This window comes from Carcharhinus amblyrhynchos, chromosome 5 (genome assembly GCF_965287045.1).
Source record: "Carcharhinus amblyrhynchos chromosome 5, sCarAmb.v2.hapA, whole genome shotgun sequence".
Taxonomy (NCBI): Eukaryota; Metazoa; Chordata; class Chondrichthyes; order Carcharhiniformes; family Carcharhinidae; genus Carcharhinus; species Carcharhinus amblyrhynchos.
Window position 1 is genome coordinate 43,351,257 of NC_137328.1, and position 20,798 is coordinate 43,372,054.

At 42.4% G+C, this 20,798-nt stretch overlaps 1 protein-coding gene across 1 annotated transcript in view; it reads left to right on the forward strand.

Annotated features, from left to right (window-relative positions):
- Positions 1-20,273, forward strand: part of LOC145342994 (zinc finger protein GLIS3-like) — a 593,605-nt gene extending 573,332 nt beyond the window's left edge. The window contains exon 11 of the mRNA XM_080188697.1: positions 16,717-20,273. Coding sequence (XP_080044823.1) covers positions 16,717-16,853 — 137 coding nt within the window. The 3' untranslated portion in view covers positions 16,854-20,273. The remainder of the gene's footprint in view (positions 1-16,716) is intronic.
- Positions 20,274-20,798: the final 525 nt, after the last annotated feature.

Below are 20,798 nucleotides of genomic sequence, written 5' to 3' on the forward strand. Positions count from 1 at the left end.
GCAATAAATGCTGGCCAACCAACAGTGCCCATGTCCCATGAAAGAATTTTTAAAAATTAAGTGTCGAGGTTGGGCAACAGAGTGGTCAGCACTGCTGCCTCACAGCACCAGGGACCCAGGTTCAATTCCAGCCTTGGGTGACTGTGGAGTTTGCACGTTCTGCCCATGTTGAGTTTGTACAGTTTCCCCTGTTTGTGTGGATTTTCTCTGGGTGCTCCAATTTCCTCCCACAGTCCAGAGATGTGCAAATTAGGTTGATTGGCCATGCTAAATTGCTCCTTAGCATCAGGTGGACGAGCAGGGTAAACCCTTGGGTTTCTGATGATAGGGTGGAATGGCTTCCTTCTAGACTGTAGTGATCCTATGATATGATAGGCTGGGGACAAATGTAGACCAGTTATCCTAGACCTCATCCCTTACCTTCGTCCAGAATTATGAACAGGCCAGGGGTGGGCAGGAATGAGGCAGGAAGGCCTCCCGATGAATTTTACAGACCACCCCACCCCCCGCCTCACCTGCAGGAGAGGTGCTGGTGGGAAACTGTAAAATGCTGCCCTTGGCATTGTCACACCTTGGCTTTGTATAGTTGAAGCTTGACTTCTACTACCTTGTATTCTAGTCCTCCAGATATAAGACCAGAATTCCACAGCTCTTTGATTTCTATAATTGTCCATTGTAGTTTAGTTATCTACATACCCATATAAACATTTCTCACTCTGCCACCCACTGTACACCCCACCCCCAGACCCCACCTCTTGTCGTTAATTTGGAGCTGCGCTGTTTCTATTTTCTCACCATTTAGAAAGTGCCCAATTTTTTCTTTCTTAGCTCCAAAATGGATGACATCACGTTTGCCTGGGCTGAAATCCACTTGTTTTGCCCAATAAGAAATGGATTAATCTGATTCTGTTTGCATTATCGCCTCACACACATTGTGCTCAGAAGACTCTGGACCTGGCTACTTGGCAGCAAACATCTGGCAAGCTTCAGTTAACTTTGACCAGGGAGTGATAAAAGACAAAGACACAGGCAGTCAGTCAGGTTTTAAAACAGAAGGCTCCAAGGACAAACATTTGGCAAGCTCAGAAGCAGAAAACAAGAGAATCGTTAGGAGTTATTTTAATTCAAATCAAGCACGGTAGTTCACTGATGTGTAAAAACCTCGCATGATCATTATTTTTTAATAGTGCAGAGAAACAATTTGTGCTGATTAAAACTGACCACATCTTGCTTTGAATGTTCACTTGTTCTGACATAAGCAGCTTAACAATTCATATCTTGTTTCATTTTACCCTGTGTTTTCTGCCCACCTTTGAGTACGTTAGATGGATATGTTTGTAAGAAATTGATTGGCATATTCAATTTGTTGTCGAACAAACAGACGCTTTTAGAGCACCCATGACCTACACTATCATATAAATAGACACCGAACACTGTGAGTCAACCCCAGCTCTAAATGAGCTCTTAAAGAGTGCCACTGACTAAAAGCTTGCAGCTAAGATGTGACCCTAAATTCATATCACCTACATTGCATTGAATCCCATGTACTGAACTGACTCCAATTCACTCCCATTGTATAGAATTGCTGCTCGTTTAACTGATTTTTGTCATATACACTTCTGGACAAAACTATTCAACAGGCTGTTTCATCCAACTCTATTTTTATGTTCATCACATGAAAGCAAACCAACTGTGATATTTTACCACAAGATGCCAGAGCATTTTAGAAAACTAATCTCTTTTGTGTGAAATGTAACTTATTAATCATTTTCTTTTTGTTTCAGCTCAAGTGCTGTAAGGTTAAATGGGTTGTGGTACAAGAGTTTGCCAACTGGCTATTTTTTTTAATCTAAATTAGATAAAAATTCTGATGAAGCATAATCCTGACTCAAGCGGAACATTTCTTGGCAAACTTGTTACGCATTTATCAGGATTCAATTGTACCAGAACAAGACTTAACTTTGGAGATTTGCCAGTAATACTTTTTTTCAGTTTTAACTTCCACTCACATTCAAATGCCAGGTATACATATCATCTGTCTTTTTAAAGTAGAGCTATTAAGTAAGCGAGAATTCTGTACACCAAGAAATGTTCTCTCTTGTTTTCCTTTGTTGTGCATGATCTGCATTTTGCACTACCTACCCTTTTAAGAATCAATCATAGAATCCTACAGTGCAGAAGGAGGCCATTTAGCCCATCGAGTGTGTACCAACCACAATCCCAGCCATGCCCTATTTCCATAACCCCATGCATTTACCCTAGCTACTCCTCCTGACACTAAGAGGCAATTTAGCATGGCTAACGCGCCTAACCCGCACAGCTTTGGACTGTGGAAGAAAACCAGAGCACTCAGAGGAAACTCATGCAGACAAAGGGACAATGTGCAAACTCCACATAAACAGTGACCCAAGCCAGGAATTGAACCTGAGTACCTGGCACTGTGAGGCAACAGTGCTAACCACTGTGCCACCTGCTGCCCAAGCTTAGCACAGATAAAAGAGATGGCTCCTTGTGAGGAACCTGTCTGTCCCATGTATGTTACAATCCCTATTGGTGCGCCTGTAAAAGTGAAGGTTGACAGCAAGATTGCAAAGTATAAGCAATTAGTTATTCTTACACTTTAAATATAAACAGCAGCAATTTGTATTTGTATAACATCTTTAATGTAACAGAATGTAAAATACCCAAGGTGCGCCTGAAGGGCATTATGTAACTAAATGTGACACCGAGCCAAATAAGGAGATTTTAGGGATGATGACCAAAAGCTTGGTCAAAGGCGTAGGTTTCATGCAGCAAAGTGAGATGGAAAGTTTTGGGGAGAGTATTCCAGAGAACAAAGAACAAGGAAAATTACAGCGCAGGAACAGGCCCTTCGGCCCTCCAAGCCTGCACTAACCATGTTGCCCAACTGAACTAAAACCTCCTACCTTCCAGGGACCATATCCCTCTGCAATCCAGAGCTGAAGACATGGCCATAAAAAGGGGTGATTAAAATTAAGGGGCTGGAACTTCAGGGGCACAGAAATTTTGGACAATTGTGGGGTTGGAAGAGATTACCAGGAGAAGCAAGGATTCGAAAACCAGGATCAGAATTTTAAAATTGAGATATTGCTTAAGCAAGACAAAGTTTAAAATGAAACCTTAGAAATGATGGAGAATATCTTCCACTTTGGCATGTCATGGGAGAGAAGCAGGAACAGTTTCTTTCTGCATTGATTCTTTGAAGGTGAGAATTACTGGCATGTCAGCGTTTATTACCCATCCCTAACTACCCTCAAGAAGGTGACGATGAGCAACCTCTGGAGCCATTGCAATCCATGTCGTACAGATATTCCCAAGGTACTTTTCTGTGGTAGTTTGACACTACTGAGTAGCTTGCTAGACCATTTCAGAGTGCAGTTAAGAGCAAACAATGTTGCTGCATATAGTTCAGACCAAATAGGGATGGCAGAATTCTCCCATAAAGGGCAGACTTCCTCTCCTTAGTGAACAAGATGGGTTTTCATGATCAATGAGTAGTTTGTTAATCGTTATTAAAGTGAGTAGGGATGCAATACTAAATTTATTGATTAGATTCAATTTCCCTCAACTCCCATAGTGTGATTTGAACTTGTATCTCCAGAACATTATCCTAACCCTTAGATTACTAGTTTAGTGACTTTAAAAGTGTCCAACTATCCCTATCCTTCAAGCCAATTTGGCAGCCCATACTAATGCTCCCTTGCATGTCTCAGGAGCCCTAAGCAAGTCAGTTCTTGACATTTGTAAGAACTTCTTTGTGAGCTCACAGGAATTCAGTTATGAGACCCAGCCTAGTAGTTGTCCCACCTTCCTTTCCATCAGGCAAGGGGCAAAAACCTGAAAGTATCTGATGTTTTACAAGCTTACTGATACTCATTGTTTGATCTGACTGGGCGACTTCAACCACAATTAGGTCCTGCTCCCCTTTGCTGGAAATGCTCATTACTCAATTATCAATCTGAAATTCAAAAATAAGCCATACCTACCTTTCTCTAATGTTGACCATTTCCTTAAAACCCTCTCCCCAACTGAATCCATCTCCATCTCCAACAACAAGCAGGAAAAGTCACCAAATGAATGCAAGCTGTTGCTGCTGTTCTTTTTTGTCTGGGATGTTTTGGCTCTTCTAACATCACTTTCCTCAGTGAGTCCCTACACTTCAGCAACTTTCCTATTGGGGTAAATATTCACTAATGTATCTGAGACAACAGACAGCCCATGCTGGCCTGCTCCTTATATTTAAGGTATTAAAATGATTTCTCTATCTCCATGAGGTCAATCTCCGTATATTTTTAAAATGATAGTACAGCATGATGTTTAAATGGTGAAGCAAGTTCATCAATTGAACAACGCACAAGCCAATATGCAACATCTCTATACATATAAATAACAGTCAAAATGCTATTATCTATCTTCTAACAAATTTGTGTATCTCACTATGAAGCCCCAAGTCTCAAATGACTGTTCTCTGGTCATTGCTTTTTATAATTCATAACGTGTTGCCAAGAAGCACAATTCATAACTTCCAGGATGGTGACCCAGTGGTTAGCACTGCTGTCTCACAGCACCAGGACCCAGGTTCGATTCCCAGCTTGAGTCACTGTTTGTGCGGAGTCTGCATGTTTTCCTCGTGCCTGTGAGGGATCCCTCCGAGTGCTCCAGCTTCCTCCCACAGTCCGAAAGACGTGCTGGTTAGGTGCATTGGCCATGCTAAGTTCTCCCTCAGTATATCTGAATAGGTGCCAGAGTGTGGCGACCTGGGGATTTTTACAGTGACTTCATTGCAGTGTTAATGTAAACCCACTTGTGACTAAACTAAATGAATGAGCTAAACTTAAGTAAAAGATACATGGTCTACTCCTAACTGGATTATAAAGCCCATCTATATTGGAAATCATGTGTAAGGCATTTCTCAAGGCTGCTACCAAGAAGACCAAAACAAACTTTAGAGCACATTTAACAAAGTAGGTTGAGGCTATGAGATGGCTTTTTACAATCTCATGTCTCATACCTGATTATGAATGAAAAACAGACAAAATTCGGACCAGTGCCGGAATTTTACTGCCCCACCTGCCATGGGAATCGGAGGGGGCAAGGGACAGAACGTGGAGAGGTCCGTTGACCTTGGGAAAATTTTGTGGTGTTGGAACAAGCGAAGCTGTAAAATCCCACCCCAAGTGCTTCATATTTTCCACAGGTATCACCATGACCAAGCACCAGTTAGAGATTTCCCATTCATTCACATGAGAGTGAAGGAATGTCTGAGGCATGCTGGGTCACTCCTGAAATCCTAACATTTGACTCCAAGGTCATGGAATTCTGGAAGCAGCTCTTTAGCTCATTTTCTCAGCTAAGGAAAATATATGACTTGAGGAGTTGCAGAGAAAGAGGGAGATAAAAAGATAAACAAAAAGTAAATGACTCAATAAAAATGCTATTTAATAACAATATATTGGAAGGAGTTGAGTGCATTGTGTAATCCTTCTTCCTTCCCACATTCTGACATGTTTTCAATTTTCAATTTTTGTTTTAAATTCTTAAACTATTCCATCGATGCAGCTGACCAGCTCCCAAGCCACTGACCATAGCCCTCCGGGACCAGCTGCTGGAGGTGAATAAAAGCATGTGAGGGTGACTCAGCCACTAATTTTTATATGGAACTTAATTCTTCTCATTTGAGAAATAAACAAGCTGAGTACCATGGCTGTAGACTTACACAAGGTTGTGGAGCATGAATCTTATATTCTACCCTGGCATTCGATTTTGTATAGTACAAATATCTATTTTGAGTCCAACTATCCTTGTTTTTGATTCTGGAAGGATGTACAAAGGCCAGATTGTTAACATCAATTTGAAACCTCCACAGACCACTAGAGATTCTGTGCTAGGACCCTTGGGAGAAATCCTGCAGAATTTATCATCCAGCCTATTAGATTTGAATGGACCCTAGTACACATTGTAAAAGTAATGGGAAAATATACAGTATTTTTTTTAAGCAATCCTGTAAGATGTGTTCAAAAAACCTATAAATATTTTATAGATCCTGAAGGAAAAATATAATCAGGGCCTACAGAATTCTTGCATTTTTATATTAAAAATAGTGAAGGAAAAGGTTCATTCAGAATCTATTTGTTTTCAGAAAGGATACTTTTTGTGGTGGGAAAATGGAAAGCAACAAACTAATTTCATTACTCAGAAGCATTCAATAGCCACAGTTACATGAGAAAAACAGAAGAAAAAATCGCTAAAGATATCCGTAGGGCAGAATTTTATGCTCCTCCAAGGCAGGTTCTGAAGCGAGAGTGGGGGAGCATAATATTGAATGGATGGGACTCTCCCTGAAACCAGCTGCCCAATTTCACAATTGGCTGAGTTGGGCCTCAGGCGGCCCATTCACCTATTAACACCCTTAAGTGGCCACTTTAAGGGCCTTATCCTGCGCAAATTCAATTTTTAGGTTGGTGGGAAATGGACATTTCCCCCTTTCCCAATCTTGGGCGGGAAGCAGGAGTGGGTGGATGGCCCCTCAAAGTGGGGGCCATCTTCCCCTAAGTGCTGGAGCGTATCCCCCTCACCCCATGGCCTAACCTCAACATTGTGATCATCTGCCCCCACCTCTACCACCCCCCCCCCCCCCCCCCCCCCAAACACATCCAGGCAACCCCTACCTTCCTGCCCAGACCCTGAGGGCTTTCATTCTCCAAGTTCCCAGGTCTTAGCCCCAGGCAGAGCTCTGCAGTACCACTTCTGTGCTATGCCAAGTGGGTTGAAGAGCTGTCAGCAATCTGTTTATAGGAAATGGCAATGGGAGTTAGAGGGAGGAATTTTCCCATCCTGCCCGCCACAAGAATCATAACAGGTGGGGCTGGACCATGCAAAGGCCCGTTGACCTCGGGCAGGATTTTCTGGTTCTGGGACGAGGTGGCCAGAAAATCCCGCTCAGAGAGCCAGTGGTTGCTCATTAGGAATTCAACCTGTAAAGTTTACCTGAGCCTTGGATGCTGTGGATTTCTGCTTTCTATAAAGTGAGTTGCACCTTGAGAGTCAAGGTTTTCATCCTTGTGCAACTACAACATCCAATATGCACTGCCATAATCCACATCACAAGGCAGATCATTGGAAAAGGGTGAGGGAGTTGTAGCTCCTTTTGATATGTTTGTATCTGTGTCAGGATCACGGAAAATGTCCAGAGGAAGCCATCCAACACATCGTGCCTGTGACAACTCTGAAAAAGCTATCTAATTAATTCCTTAATCCTGCTCTTTGCTCACTGCCTTGAAAAATAATCATTTCACATATTTTCCCTTTGAAAGTTATTATTGAATCTGCTTCCACCACCCTTTCAGGCAGTGCATCCCAGATCACAACAACCTACTGCTCAAACGTTTCTCCTCATCTACACCACCCCCTTTCCCACACCCTGGTTCTTTTGCTAATTTTCATAAATCTGTGTCTTCGAATTCACCTTAGCTTTATTTATTAGTGTCACAATGAAGTTACTGTGAAAACCCCCTAAACATCACACTCCAGCGCCAGTTCGGGTACACTAAGGGAGAATTTAATGTGGCCAATGCACCCAGCCAGTGCGTCTTTCAGACTGTGGGAGCAAATCGGAACACCCAGTGGAAATCCACGCAGACACAGGGAGAATGTGCAGACTTTGCACAGATCGTGATCCAAGCCGGGAATTGAACCTGAGTCCCTGGCACTGTGAGGCAGCAGTGCTAACCACTGTGCCACCCTCCTATCAGTGGGAACGCATTCTCCTTATCTATTCTTCTAAAATCACTCGTAAATTTGAAGACCCCCATTAAATAGCCATTAAACTTCCCTGCAATATGGAGAGCCAGCCAGCTTCTTTAGTTGCAGTATGTAACTAAATTCCCTCATCCCTGCTGACATCCTAGATAACCTCACCTGCGTCCTTTCTAAGAGAAAGAGGAAATAGATGTAAACTAGTGTGGTCCATAGAAGCCTATTTATCATACAGAAATTTGTCTATTATTTGTACAGGGTCAGATGACTGGCTGTCTATAACGTGCTATGATGTCGACTTGAGCATTGGAGCCAGATTCAGTCTGTGCACAATTACAAAGATTATTCTTCGAGGTGTCAGCTGTTGGAGATTTTCGATAGTGAGATTGTCTCAAATGTAATAATACACAAATGACAGCTTCAACATATGTGCCAATAATCAACTTAATAAGCTGACAGTCATGTCATGTGTCATGTTGTCAGTGTTTCACGAGGAAGTTCATCTATTCTCATTGGAATTGAAGGTTTCAATATGACTAGATCAGTGTCACAATATAGTAACAGGCTATCAGAAGGGTAACACATTTAAAGTAAAAATAATTGCATATTAACTCACAGACAAACATAGAAATTGAATACTGAGCCGAAGAAGATCACAATGGGTGATCAAAAAGTTGATCTAAGAAGATCAACAAAGATCTCAAAGGTCAAGGTGGCACAGTGATTAGTACTGCTGCCCTACAGTGTCAGGATCCCAGATTCAATTCCGGCCTCAGGTTAATGCCTGTGTGGAGTTTGTACATTCTCTCCGTTTCCATATGGGTTTCCCCCGGGTGCTCCAGTTTCCTCCCACAATTCAAAGGTTAGGTTGATTGACCATGCTAAATTGACCCTAATGTCAAGGAGATTAGCAGGGTAACTGTGTGGGGTTGCAGGAATAAGGCCTGGGTCAGATTGTAGTCAGTACAGACTTGATGGGCCAAATGGCCTCCTTCTGTACTGTAGGAATCCAAAGAGGAGAGGAGGCAGAGTAATAGTGAGACTGAGTGTTCAGGGAATTCTAGTGAGTATGACTAAACTGGTACGGACTCTGTGTCCACAGTAAACACAATTCTATGGAATGGTTATGTTCTGCATTGCTTCAGTACATTTTCCATATTATAGCGATCAGTAATTGCTGGTATGTTTAGGTTCCAGTCGGATTATGGTAAAGATCAGAAACTGTACTGCAGGTTTTGGACTATTCAAACAAACTCTGGGAAAGACAATATTTGACAAAAGACAAGAGGAAACATGTAGGCTGGGCAGTTGAGTGGAAAATGAACTTTAATGGAGATAAATGTGAAATTATGCACTTTGGTTGGAAACACAGAAACATCACTTAAATCTTCAAAAAAACTAATCTGATACGGGATGGAAAAGCAAAGGGCTCCAAGGATACAGGTCAACAAATCATTAAAAGCAGCATCATATGTCAGCGAAGCAATTAAAAATATCGGCGAATCACTGAGATTTTATTTCCTAGAGTGGTATTCAAAAGTAGTAAAATTCGATAAACTTGCACAGCAGCGTGGTAACTGTGCCCTATATATAAAGTGCCCTACATAAAAAGGACATTGAAACATCAGAGAAAGTACATGAAGGACTAGAGGACACAGTGGTTAGCACTGCTGCCTTACAATGCCAGAGACCCAGGTTCGATTCCCGGCTTGGGTCAATGTTTTTGTAGATTCTGCATGTTCTCCCCATGTCTATGTGGGTTTTCTTTGGGTGCTCCTGTTTCCTCCCACAGTCTGAAAGATGTGCTGGTTAGGTGCATTGGCCATGCTAAATTCTCCCTCAGTGTACCTGAACAGGTGCCAGAGTGTGGCGGCTAGGGGATTTTCACAGTAACTTCATTGCAAGGTTAATGTAAGCTTACTTGTGACACTAATAAATAAGAAAAAGATTATAACAGAACTGAGAGATTACAGCCATTTGGGAAAAAAATGAACTAGTTGGATCAAAAACTAGGGGCTCTAAATGTAGAAGAATAATAGAAAATGCAAGGTAACTCCAACAGAGAAATAAAGAGAATTTTCTTTACTCTGAGAGTGGCTAGAATTTGGAACCCACTATCACCAAAAATAGTCAAGGCAAAGAACTTACAAAAAAGAAAGCTTTGCATGCATAAAGTGCTTTCTGTGACCACCAGATGTCTCAAAGTGCTTTATAGTCAATGAAGTGGCAGTCACAGTTATAATGTAGGGAATGTGGCAGCTAATTTGCACTCAGCAAACTCCCACTAGCAGCAAGGTGATAATGACCAGAAAAATCTGCCTAATGTGACACTGAGTGAGGGTGAAATACTGACCAGATCATCAGGGAAACGCCCCTGTTCTTCTCTAAAACACTGCCATTGGATCTTTTACATCCAGTCAAGCAGGGGGATGGTGCCTTAATTTAAAATCTCATCTGAAAGATGAAAGGTGTTTTTAAAAGGAAACCGGATATGTTGATGTGAGAAAAGGGAATAGAAAAGTATGCTGAAAGGTTGAGATGAGGTAAAATGAATGGGAGAAGATTTGTGTGCAGTATAAATCCCAGCACGGGTTAATTGGCTAAGTGGTCTGTTTCTGTATTGTGTACAATATGTAATAATGAACAAACATCCAGAGGACAGCATTCTTGGTTTCATATCTGTTGTTTCTCTCCAAAGCCTTCAAGTTATTCAGTCCGCAGCATGCTTAACTTGTACAACATATACAGAAAATGCTGGAAAATCTTAGCACATCTGGCAGCACCCAAAGATGGAGAACAGAATGAATGTTTCAAGTCAGTTAGGGCGCTTGAGAGTTACAATTTAGCTAGGAAGGACCTAAAGAGAGAGCTAAGAAGAGCCAAGAGGGGACCTGAGAAGTCTTTGGCAGGTAGGATCAAGGAAAACCCTAAAGCTTTCTATAGGTATGTCAGGAATAAAGGAATGACTGGAATAAGATTAGGGCCAGTCAAAGACAGTAGTGGGAAGTTGTGCGTGGAGTCTGAAGAGATAGGAGAGGCACTAAATGAATATTTTTTGTCAGTATTCCCATAAGAAAAAGACAATGTTGTTGAGGAGAAGACTGAGATACAGGCTATTAGACCAGACAGGATTGAGTCTCATAAGGAGGAGGAGGTGTTAGTAATTCTGGAAAGTATGAAAATAGATAAGTCCCCTGGGCCAGGTGGGATTTATCCTAGGATTCTCTGGGAGGCTAGGGAGGAGATTACAGAGCCTTTGGCTTTGACCTTTATGTCATCATTGTCTACAGGAATTGTGCCAGAAGACTGGAGGATAGCAAATGTTGTCCCCTTGTTCAAGAAGGGGAATAGAAACAACCTTGATAATTATAAACCAGTGAGCCTTATTTCTGTTGTGGGCAAAGTTTTAGAAAGGATTATAAGAGATAGGATTTATAATCATCTAGAAAGGAATAATTTGATTAGGGATAGTCAGCAAGGTTTTGTGAAGAGTAGGTCATGCCTCACAAACCTTATTGAGTTCTTTGAGAAGATGACCAAAGAGGTGGATGAGGGTAAAGCAGTTGATGTGGTGTACATGGATTTCAGTAAAGCGTTTGATAAGGTTCCCCATGGTAAGCTATTGCAGAAAATACAGAGGCATGGGATTGAAGGTGATTTAGCAGTTTGTAAGAAGACAGAGGATGGTGGTTGATGGGAAATGTTCATCCTGGAGTTCCGTTACTAGTGGTGTACCACAAGGATCTGTTTTGGGGCCACTGCCATTTGTCATTTTTATAAATGACCTGGATGAGGGCATAGAAGGATGGGTTAGTAAATTTGCGGATGACACTAAAGTCGGTGGAGTTGTGGACAGTGCAGAAGGATGTTGCAGGTTACAGAGGAACATAGATAAGCTGCAGAGCTGGGCTGAGAGGTGGCAAATGGAGTTTAATGCAGGAAAGTGTGCAGTGATTCACTATGCAAGGAGTAACAGTTGGCATCCAGGTTGAAAGGGTTGTTAAGAAGGCATACGGTGTGTTAGCTTTTATTGGTAGAGGGATTGAATTTAGGAGCCATGAGGTCACGTTGCAGCTCTACAAAACTCTGGTGCGGCCGCACTTGGAGTATTGCAGACAGTTCTGGTTGCTGCATTATAGGAAGGTTGTGGAAGCATTGGAAAGGGTGCAGAGCAGATTTACCAGGATGTTGCCTGGTATGGTGGGAAGGTCTTATGAGGAAAGGCTGAGGGACTTGAGGCTGTTTTCATTAGAGAGAAGAAGGTTAAGAGGTGACTCAATAGAGGCATATAAGATGATCACAGGATTAGATAGGATGGACAGTGTCAACCTTTGTCCTCGGATGGAGATGGCTAGCAGGAGGGGATGTAGCATTAAATTGAGGGGTGATAGATATAGGACAGATGTCAGAGATAGGTTCTTTACTCAGAGAGTAGTAAGAGTGTGGAATGCCCTGCCTGCAACAGTAGTGAATTCGCCGACATTAAGGGCATTTAAATGATCATTGGATAATCATATGGATGATTTGGAATAGTGTAGGTTAAATGGGCTTTAGATTGGTTTCACAGGTCAGTGCAACATCAAGGGCCAAAGGGTCTGTACTGCGCTGTAATGTTCTAGTATGTTCTATGTCTGGATGACCCTTTGACACAGCTTCTATTTTGCCAATTTCTGACTAAGGACTTGCATTTTAAACATTAAGGCATCTTTCAGTTTTAAGAGTGTCGACTGACCTGTACTTCCAGCAATCTCTGTTTCATATTTCAGATTTTCAGCATTTCCAGTTGCTTTTGCCTTCTTTTTATCATCGCACTGCTAATTAGAAATTGAGAATTGTTTCACAGTTCTGTGGAGTCGGGGACATTTCAGGTGCTGCCAGCTGCAGAAATGTGAGCTCTGGGTTTCAGAACTCAAACGGCAGTTGGAGTCTCTGAGGCGCATCCGCAGTGTTAGGACTATGTGGATAGCGTGTTCAGGGAGGTGGTCACACCACAGCTTAGGAGCGTCCAGGCAGAGAGAGTGGGTGAACAATACAAAATCTAGGAGCAGTCCGCATGTCGAGCAGAATGAGTTTATTGCACTCGCAAACGGGTTTTCCATTATGGGTGTCAGTGAGGACAATGGTTCATCAGGATAGTGCAGCAAGGCCCAAGTTTGGGATCATGGGTGGCCCATGGGTGCAATTGTGGGAAGGAAGAAGAATGGAAGAGGAGTAATGAAAGGGAATTTGGCAGCTTTGGGGGAACAGACCAGCATCTCTGCAGCCAAAGACGTGACTCTAGAATGGTATGTTGCCTCCCTGGTGCCAGGGTCAAGGATATCACAGAGCATCCATAGGACATTCTTGAGGGGAAGGGTGAACAGCCGGAAGTTGTGATTTACATTGGTACCAATGACATGGGTAAAAAGGATGAGATCCTGAAAGCAAATTTTAGGAAGCTAGGTAAGGCACTAAAAAGCAGAACCTCAGAGGTTGCAATCTCCGGATTACTACCTGTGACACACACTAGTGAGCACAGAAATAGGGGATTAGGTCTGATGAATGCATGGCTGGAGAGATGGTGTAGGAAGGGGGGATTCAGATTCCTGGGATATTGGGACTGGTTTGACAGGAGGTGGGACGTGTTTGAGTTTTGAAATGCAATCAGTCCACATGTCACACCTGACTTGCTGTAGTCATGTGACTCTACCATGAGGTAACCTGATTGTAGGCTGCCATTTCTGTTCACGCCAATAAGGCCTCTCACTGAGAATGGACTGTGGCATGCAGGTACAGTGGTTAGCACTGCTGCCTCACAGAAGCAGGGACCCAGGTTTGCCCTTGGGTAATTTAGATGTAAATGTAGGGGGAATGATCAATAAATTTACAGACAATACGACAGGCCATATGGTTGATAGCAAGAAGGATTGCTGTAAACTGCAGAAAGATAACAATAGACTGATTAAGTGGGCAGAGAAGTGGCAAATAGATTTCAATTCAGAGAGGTATGATGTGAGTGCATCTATAGAGGGCAAACAAGGCAAAGGATTACACAATAAATGTGAGGATACTGATGTGTGGGACCTTGGAGTGACTGTCCCAAGATCCCTGAGGTAGCTAGGCAGGTTAAGCTTAAGTTTATTTCTTAGTGTCACTAGTAGGCTTACACTAACACTGCAATCATAGAATCCCTACGGTGCAGAAGGAGGCCATTCAGCCCATCAAGTCTGCACTGACCATAATCCCACCCAGGCCCTATTCCCATAAACACACATTTACCCTGTTAATCCCCTGACACTAGGAGTCAATTTAGCGTGGCCATTCAACCTAACCAGCACATCTTTTGGACTGTGGGAGAAAACCCACAGATATGGGGAGAACATACAGACTCTGCACAGACAGTGACCCAAACCAGGAATCAAACTCAGGTCTCAAACCCTGTGAGGCAGCAGTGCTAATCACTGTGCCACCATGCCATTGATGAGGTGGTTAAGAAGGCATATGGAATACTTTCATTCATTCACAGAGATACTGAATATAAGAACAGAGAGTTTAGGCTGGAAATAGCAATGTAAAACATTAGTTATACCACAACTTGAGTACTATATGTAGTTCTGGTCACCTCATTACAAAAAAAGGATGTAATTAATTGCATTAGGGAGTATGAGGATGTTACCAGGACAGTAAGAAATGATTAGATAGGATGGGGTTGTTCTTCTTGGAACAGGGGAGGCTGAGAGGAGATTTGATTGAGACATACAGAATTATGAGGGGCCTGGATAGAGTGTATGGGAAGGATTTATTTACTATAGAATAAGGTCAATGGATAGGCAGCAAAGACTTAGTGTTTTGTAGAAAGTTTAGAGGGGAGATGAGGGTTGTTTTTTCCATGCAGAGGGTTGTGGAGGTCTGGAACTCACTGTCTGAAAGGGTGATAGAGGCAGAAACCAACAACTCACTTAAAAGATGTGTGGATATACATCTGCAATGCTGTAACTTGCAGGGCTATGGATCGAATGCTGCAAAGAGAGATTAGGCTTTGTAGCTCGTTTTTCAACCAGTACAGACACGATGAGCCAAGTGGCCTCTTCCCATGCCATATACCTCCAATGATTCTATGCCTTCCAGTTTTAAAATAGACTGCAAGCAAGCAACTTACTGAAGACTCGCGCGCACCAAATGAAAGTGCAGATACTTGTATTTAAAATTGTGTCTGTTCCATATGTCACATATGGTGAACACACAGGTAAAAAAAACATGGTCCCTTTCAGACACCAGCGGTGCCAGAGTCTGCACAGTCAGGGCAGGATCACCTGTATGCAGGCTGAGAAGATGTCTCCACCACTGTGAACACATTTTAAGTGCCCGACGGAGAAGGGAAACAGAAGAAATCGCATTGCCTCTGAGCACCACCTGCTGAGAACATCTTTTGAATACACCACCTCTATAAGTGGACTGATATTCGTCAAAGACTGAAAACAAGATAAGATTGTAACTGAGCCCCACTTCCACCACAGATATAGTCACATTGTTGAACTCATCACACACAGCAAGCAATAGGGAGGCTAACATTGCATTTTCCTCTCCTTTGCCCGACCCACAACTCCCCACCCTTGGGAACCATGCGGATTAGAAGCTTCCTGGGGCCAGATTTTCAGTTTCAAGGTGGGAGTTGTGAGTTGGGCAGTTTCCCAACATTGTGATCATGCCTCCTGCCTGGCAGTATCTGTCCATATTGTTTACGTGGTGGGGTGGCATGGACAGAATTGAGTCGGGGTCATTTTTTTCTGGAATCAGCTCAAGACACGGGCAGAGGCAGCAGAAGTGGGCGATCCTCACCTCCCCACCTCTATTCCTTCTCCTCGCATGTCCTCATGCTATAATTCCTATGAACCCTCACCCGTTGCGTACATCCGCAGTGAAGCCAGCAAGGCCAGGACTACTTCGTGCAAGTTAACTACCCACTATCCCATGCTGCTTAAAATTGCCAGTGTTAGAGATCGGATGTGAATCCCAGATTGGGTCCAGTCCACCATGTCTTTTGGCCATGTACAGAGGCAAAAAATCACAGCCCCGGATGTTTCACGGCCAATCAACGTTCTAGATTTTACTTGACCCCCCTTCATAAGAACTCAGCTGGGCTCTACTTTTTTGATTTGATTTATTATTGTCATATGTATTGGGATACAGTGAAAAGTATTGTTTCTTGCATGCTATACAGGCAAAACACATCATTCATAACATACATAAGGGGAAAGGATAGGGTTCAGAATATAATGTTTCTGTTACAGTAGATTAAGCTGAAAGATCAATGTAATAAATAGAATCCTACAGTGCAGATGGAGGCCCATCAGGTCTGCACCAACCACAATCCCCTCCAGCCCTATCCCCACAACCCCATGCATTTATCCCAGCTAGCCCCCCTGACACCAAGGCGTAATCTAGCATGGCCAATCCACCTAACCAGCACATCTTTCAAACTGTGGGAGGAAACCAGAGCACCCAGAAGAAACCCATGCAGACATGGGACAACGTGCAAACTCCACACAGACAGTGACCCAAACCAGAATTCGAACCCGGGTCCCTGCACTGTGAGGCAGCTGTGCTAACCACAGAGGAGATTTATGATATGAAAGGACTAGTCAAAAGTCTGATGACAGCAGGGAAGAAGCTATTCTTGAATCTGTTGGTGCGCATTTTCAGACTTTTGTATCTTTCTCCCGAAAGAAGAAGGTGGAAGAGAATATGTCCGGGGTGATGGGATTTTTGATATGCTGGTTGCTTTTCCGAGGCAGTGGGAAATATAGGTGGAGTCAATGGATGGGAGGTTGGTTTGTGTGACAGACTGGGCTATGTTCACAACCCTTTGAAATTGGAATGGTGGATCCAGATACCGAAGTTTGGAGTTTTTGTGTTCTTATTTTATGCAAAGCATTAACAATATTCCTTTTTAATTTGCAGCTTACGACTTTCAAGCAACTTCTCCTGGGGTTTTTGGTGACTCTGTACGGAATTGTCCTGAGGACAGTAGTTTCCTCCAGATTAATGCAATTGATCGCTGCCCCAGCCAGCTTTCTTCCATTTACACAGAGGGTTGAGAACAGAGATGGACCACAAGGAGCCCAACTCCTCACTCATTTTTTGTTTTGTTCTGTTTTGAACCAATCCTTAAAAGTTTTGATTCTGAATGAGGTTATTCTGGTGAATTCAGACTTTGCAGCCTTACCTCTCCCAGTTGAGAGAAGCACAGTGTTCACCTCTAGTTTCTCTTTGCACATGAAGCCCAGTACCGGAGAGAGGAGAAAAGTGAAACCCAGAAGCTGTGTCACGGAAGGGAAGTAGTCCATGGAGTCAAGGTGCTGCTAATCTACCCATGGCCACATTACAACTACTCAAAAAGAAAAGGGAACCAGAATTTATAGGAATGGTGGTATGTTGTTCTGCAGAGCCCTTGTTTCTCTTTCATTGTTCTGCTCTTTCCTCAAACTTGAACGTTTTGAAAACAATGATGAGTTTTCACAATCAGTCTTATAGGAATGGTGCTACAGTGCTTCCAAAGCTAAGGCCACAGTACAATGGGAACTTTGTCTATTGTGCACCCCAGCCACCCATTTATTTTTACAGTGGATGCTGGTAAAATGGATGATAGCACCACCTAGTGTTGAAGCAGCCTGAACATTAAAAACAGTGGAGCAGGTAGCACTGCATGCGGAGAGAAGCTTCCAGAACAGTTATCTTTTTTTTATTTTGTTGTTACACAATCTTCTATTTACATATGTATTACATATCTCACATGTTTAATTTTTTTTTTATTTTCTCACTTTTCAAACCATTAAATTTACATTTTTCAGGGTTCTTTTTCAAAGCACACTAACTAGAATGTGTTAGTTTCTCCCCTAATGTTTGGCAAACGTTACACTTTCTCGACATGCAAAGATGTGTCACAAACTACTTTTACAAGTTTGTTTTATTAAAAACAGAGCGAGCAAATAAAATAAAAACTAACATCCTTAGATTTGCAGTGTGCAAGTTGTATGCTATGGCTTTTACTAAAACACTATGGAAAGTGTAATTTAACTAAAGCCTAATACCTTTATTGCTCTAATATATGTACAGTAATGTACACACACCTGCAAATCACTGTCCAACTTAGACTAATAAAGATATTGGGCCGGATCTTGCTGGAGAAATAATGGTATGTTAACAACACATGCTGTTATTAATGTGCAAATTGGCCACCAGGTTCAGAGAAATAGGGGATTATGCCATGAATTGCAAATCTCCAGAACTTGTTGCTTGATTTATGCCACTCTCATAACCTCCCTGTTATTATTAAGAACTTGCTGGATATACACATTAATTGACCATTAAACTTGCCATCAAGATTAAGACTGGAACTGAGCTGTGTTGCTACAATACCAATCAACTGCTTTGTTCCAGACAAAGATCAATTTGAACGACTCAATCCTATTGTGGTAAAGATTATAAAAATAATCTTTTATTATTATAAAAATGTAAAAGAAACCTACTTTTCCCTTGTCTCTTTTCCCTCTCTATCAGCATCAATTTTCTTTTCCTCCTTTAATCTTGTTTTTTATTTCTCATTCTGTTACTAATTTGACTCTAATCTGCTGTCCTTCTCTATCATTCCTTTGTGTCTTTCTCAGTACTTGAATCTCATAGGTTAACTGAATGGACTTTGGTCCTTTATTTCACTAAGTGCAGCATTGCAAATATTTTTAAGCTGTAAACAGCAGAAAGTCTCGCTGTGTATACTGTGAGATGCCCCTGTCCAGCAAGTTCCTGTCTATTGTGTTGTACAGAGTGCAAAATTGCACATATCTATTTATTTTTAATTATATTGTTCTATTTCTGAGCTGAAAATAAGAAATGAGATGTAATACAGCATCCCACACACTGCACTATTTTAATTAAGTACCTTGTCTGTTGTGGTAGAATGTAGGGATCACATATGCATGGAGAAGGATTGCTGAGAGGAATGTGGTAACTTCAGTTCGCCCATATGATCTCAACCACCTTTTGTGTTGTTCTATCCTCTTAAACTAATCCTGTGCTCAAAACAGTACAATAACACTCTAATTCTCCACAGTCTGAATGTGTGCTATACAAATTTGTTCCTAATGGGTCATACATTGCTACTTCCATTATTTGAAATGAAAAAATATTAGCATAGAACAATATTCAGAATTTTTCCCTTTATACCCCTTAAGGACTTGTTTACTTGAACGTTCACCACAATTTGTGCAAATTACGACGGGTGTTTAAAGAGAAACGGTATTCTGATCAATCGGTCCATATGTACACTTACCAAAGTCCAATTCCCTGAATCACTGCATCACTGAAACTTCCTGCACAAGACATTCTAGGGGCAAACATTTTGTCTAACATTTCCGCTGGCAAACAATCACAAAATTCTGCTTCAGTGACAATACAGGAATTTATTCTTACAATTGTCCCCGTTTGTAATGGAAAAGAATTTTTGATATTACGTTAAAGGAGGTTTTACACAGGAGGTCTGTACCAAGCCTGCCACTAACCAGCAGTCCAAAAGAAGGGAATAAAACCAATCGAGTCACTTTGTAACATTTATGACTGTGTAGCAATTCAGCAAAATTCTCCTTTTGGATGGGTGACTCCACATCTAAAGAGAACAAGAGGAAACTGAAGTAAAAATCATTCAAGGGCATTGTTTAGTTTCAAGAAAATTGCTTGCTGCACAGCAATTGGATAACACTCCAATTTTTTGGGCTTAGATGGGGTACAAAGACGTGCGGGATAGGTTAATTGGCCATGCTTAATTGATCCTAGTGTCGGGGGTTTAGCAGGATAAATGTGTGGGTTACAGAAAGAGGGCTTGGATGAGATTGTGATCAGTACAGACTTAATGGGCCGAATGGTCTCCTTCTGTGCTGTAGGGATTCTATGATTCTAAATACACAGAGGATGCATAATGGAATGGGGGTTGATCTATGTGAAAGGATTTTTAGTTTCGTAGTAAGTAACAATAAAATATGCATAACAACTCTGTATGGTGTGTTCTGTGTTTTATGATAGCACACAGAATGAAGGAGAGAATAGGTGCTAGGATCATGAGCCCTATAATAAAGGCAAGCCCTGAGGATTTCAGTGCTGATTTTGACTCTCGTGAGAATTTTCCCATTGACGATCTGAATTAATTGAGAAGCCCTAAAGCTTGAAATCCGACGCCAGAGTTGGCTGAAGCGAATGCCCAGAGTTGCAGGGAAGTATTGAATGCTATTCTTTAGCATGCAGTGATGACACCATTTCACTGTGTCATTCATCAATGTGAAAGTATGACTTCTATTTACAGGGTCTGAAAATCACTCGAGCATTGAAATGGATGACTATGTATGTAGCAGAAGGAAAGTGAGGGCATTTTACCCATTGAGCAAGGCTGACTCACACACCGAGTTAAATATCAAAATGCTCTACCTTGCACAAAATGAGCAGAACTTAATACAACCCTCAGCGGGATGTGTGGGTGTTGGGGGGGTTCGGGGTTAGGGGATAGCGAGTGTTCTGAGGCAAGAGTACAATCTAATTCAAAGGGTAGGCATGGTTTGAGTGCCTCTATCTTCCTGATGCCCTGTGATATAGTCGGGGGCTTGGGGGGAGGGGGCGGGCAGGCAGGCATGAATGAAGATGGCCTTCCCATCCAAAAGCCAGTTGAGACACTTAGTGGCCACTTGAGGGCCTCATCCCGCTGTAGAGTACCTGTACTGAGTAGGGAATCATACACGACTTCGGGAAGCTGCCCAACAGAAGTCACTCTTTGTGAGCTGGGTGCCCCCCTCCTAATCAGGCACCCTGTAACCCATGGAGGTGCCCCCTAGCAGCAAGGCCATTTCTTCAGACAGGGACCCCCCCCCCCCCCCCCCACCCCGCCAGAATATTGTCACCTCTCCAGACAACTGTTCTTTTCGGCCGGATCTTCACCCTTAAAGGGGTGGTAACCCCAATACCAGGCAATTAATTGCCCAATGACCATTGAACCGTGGATC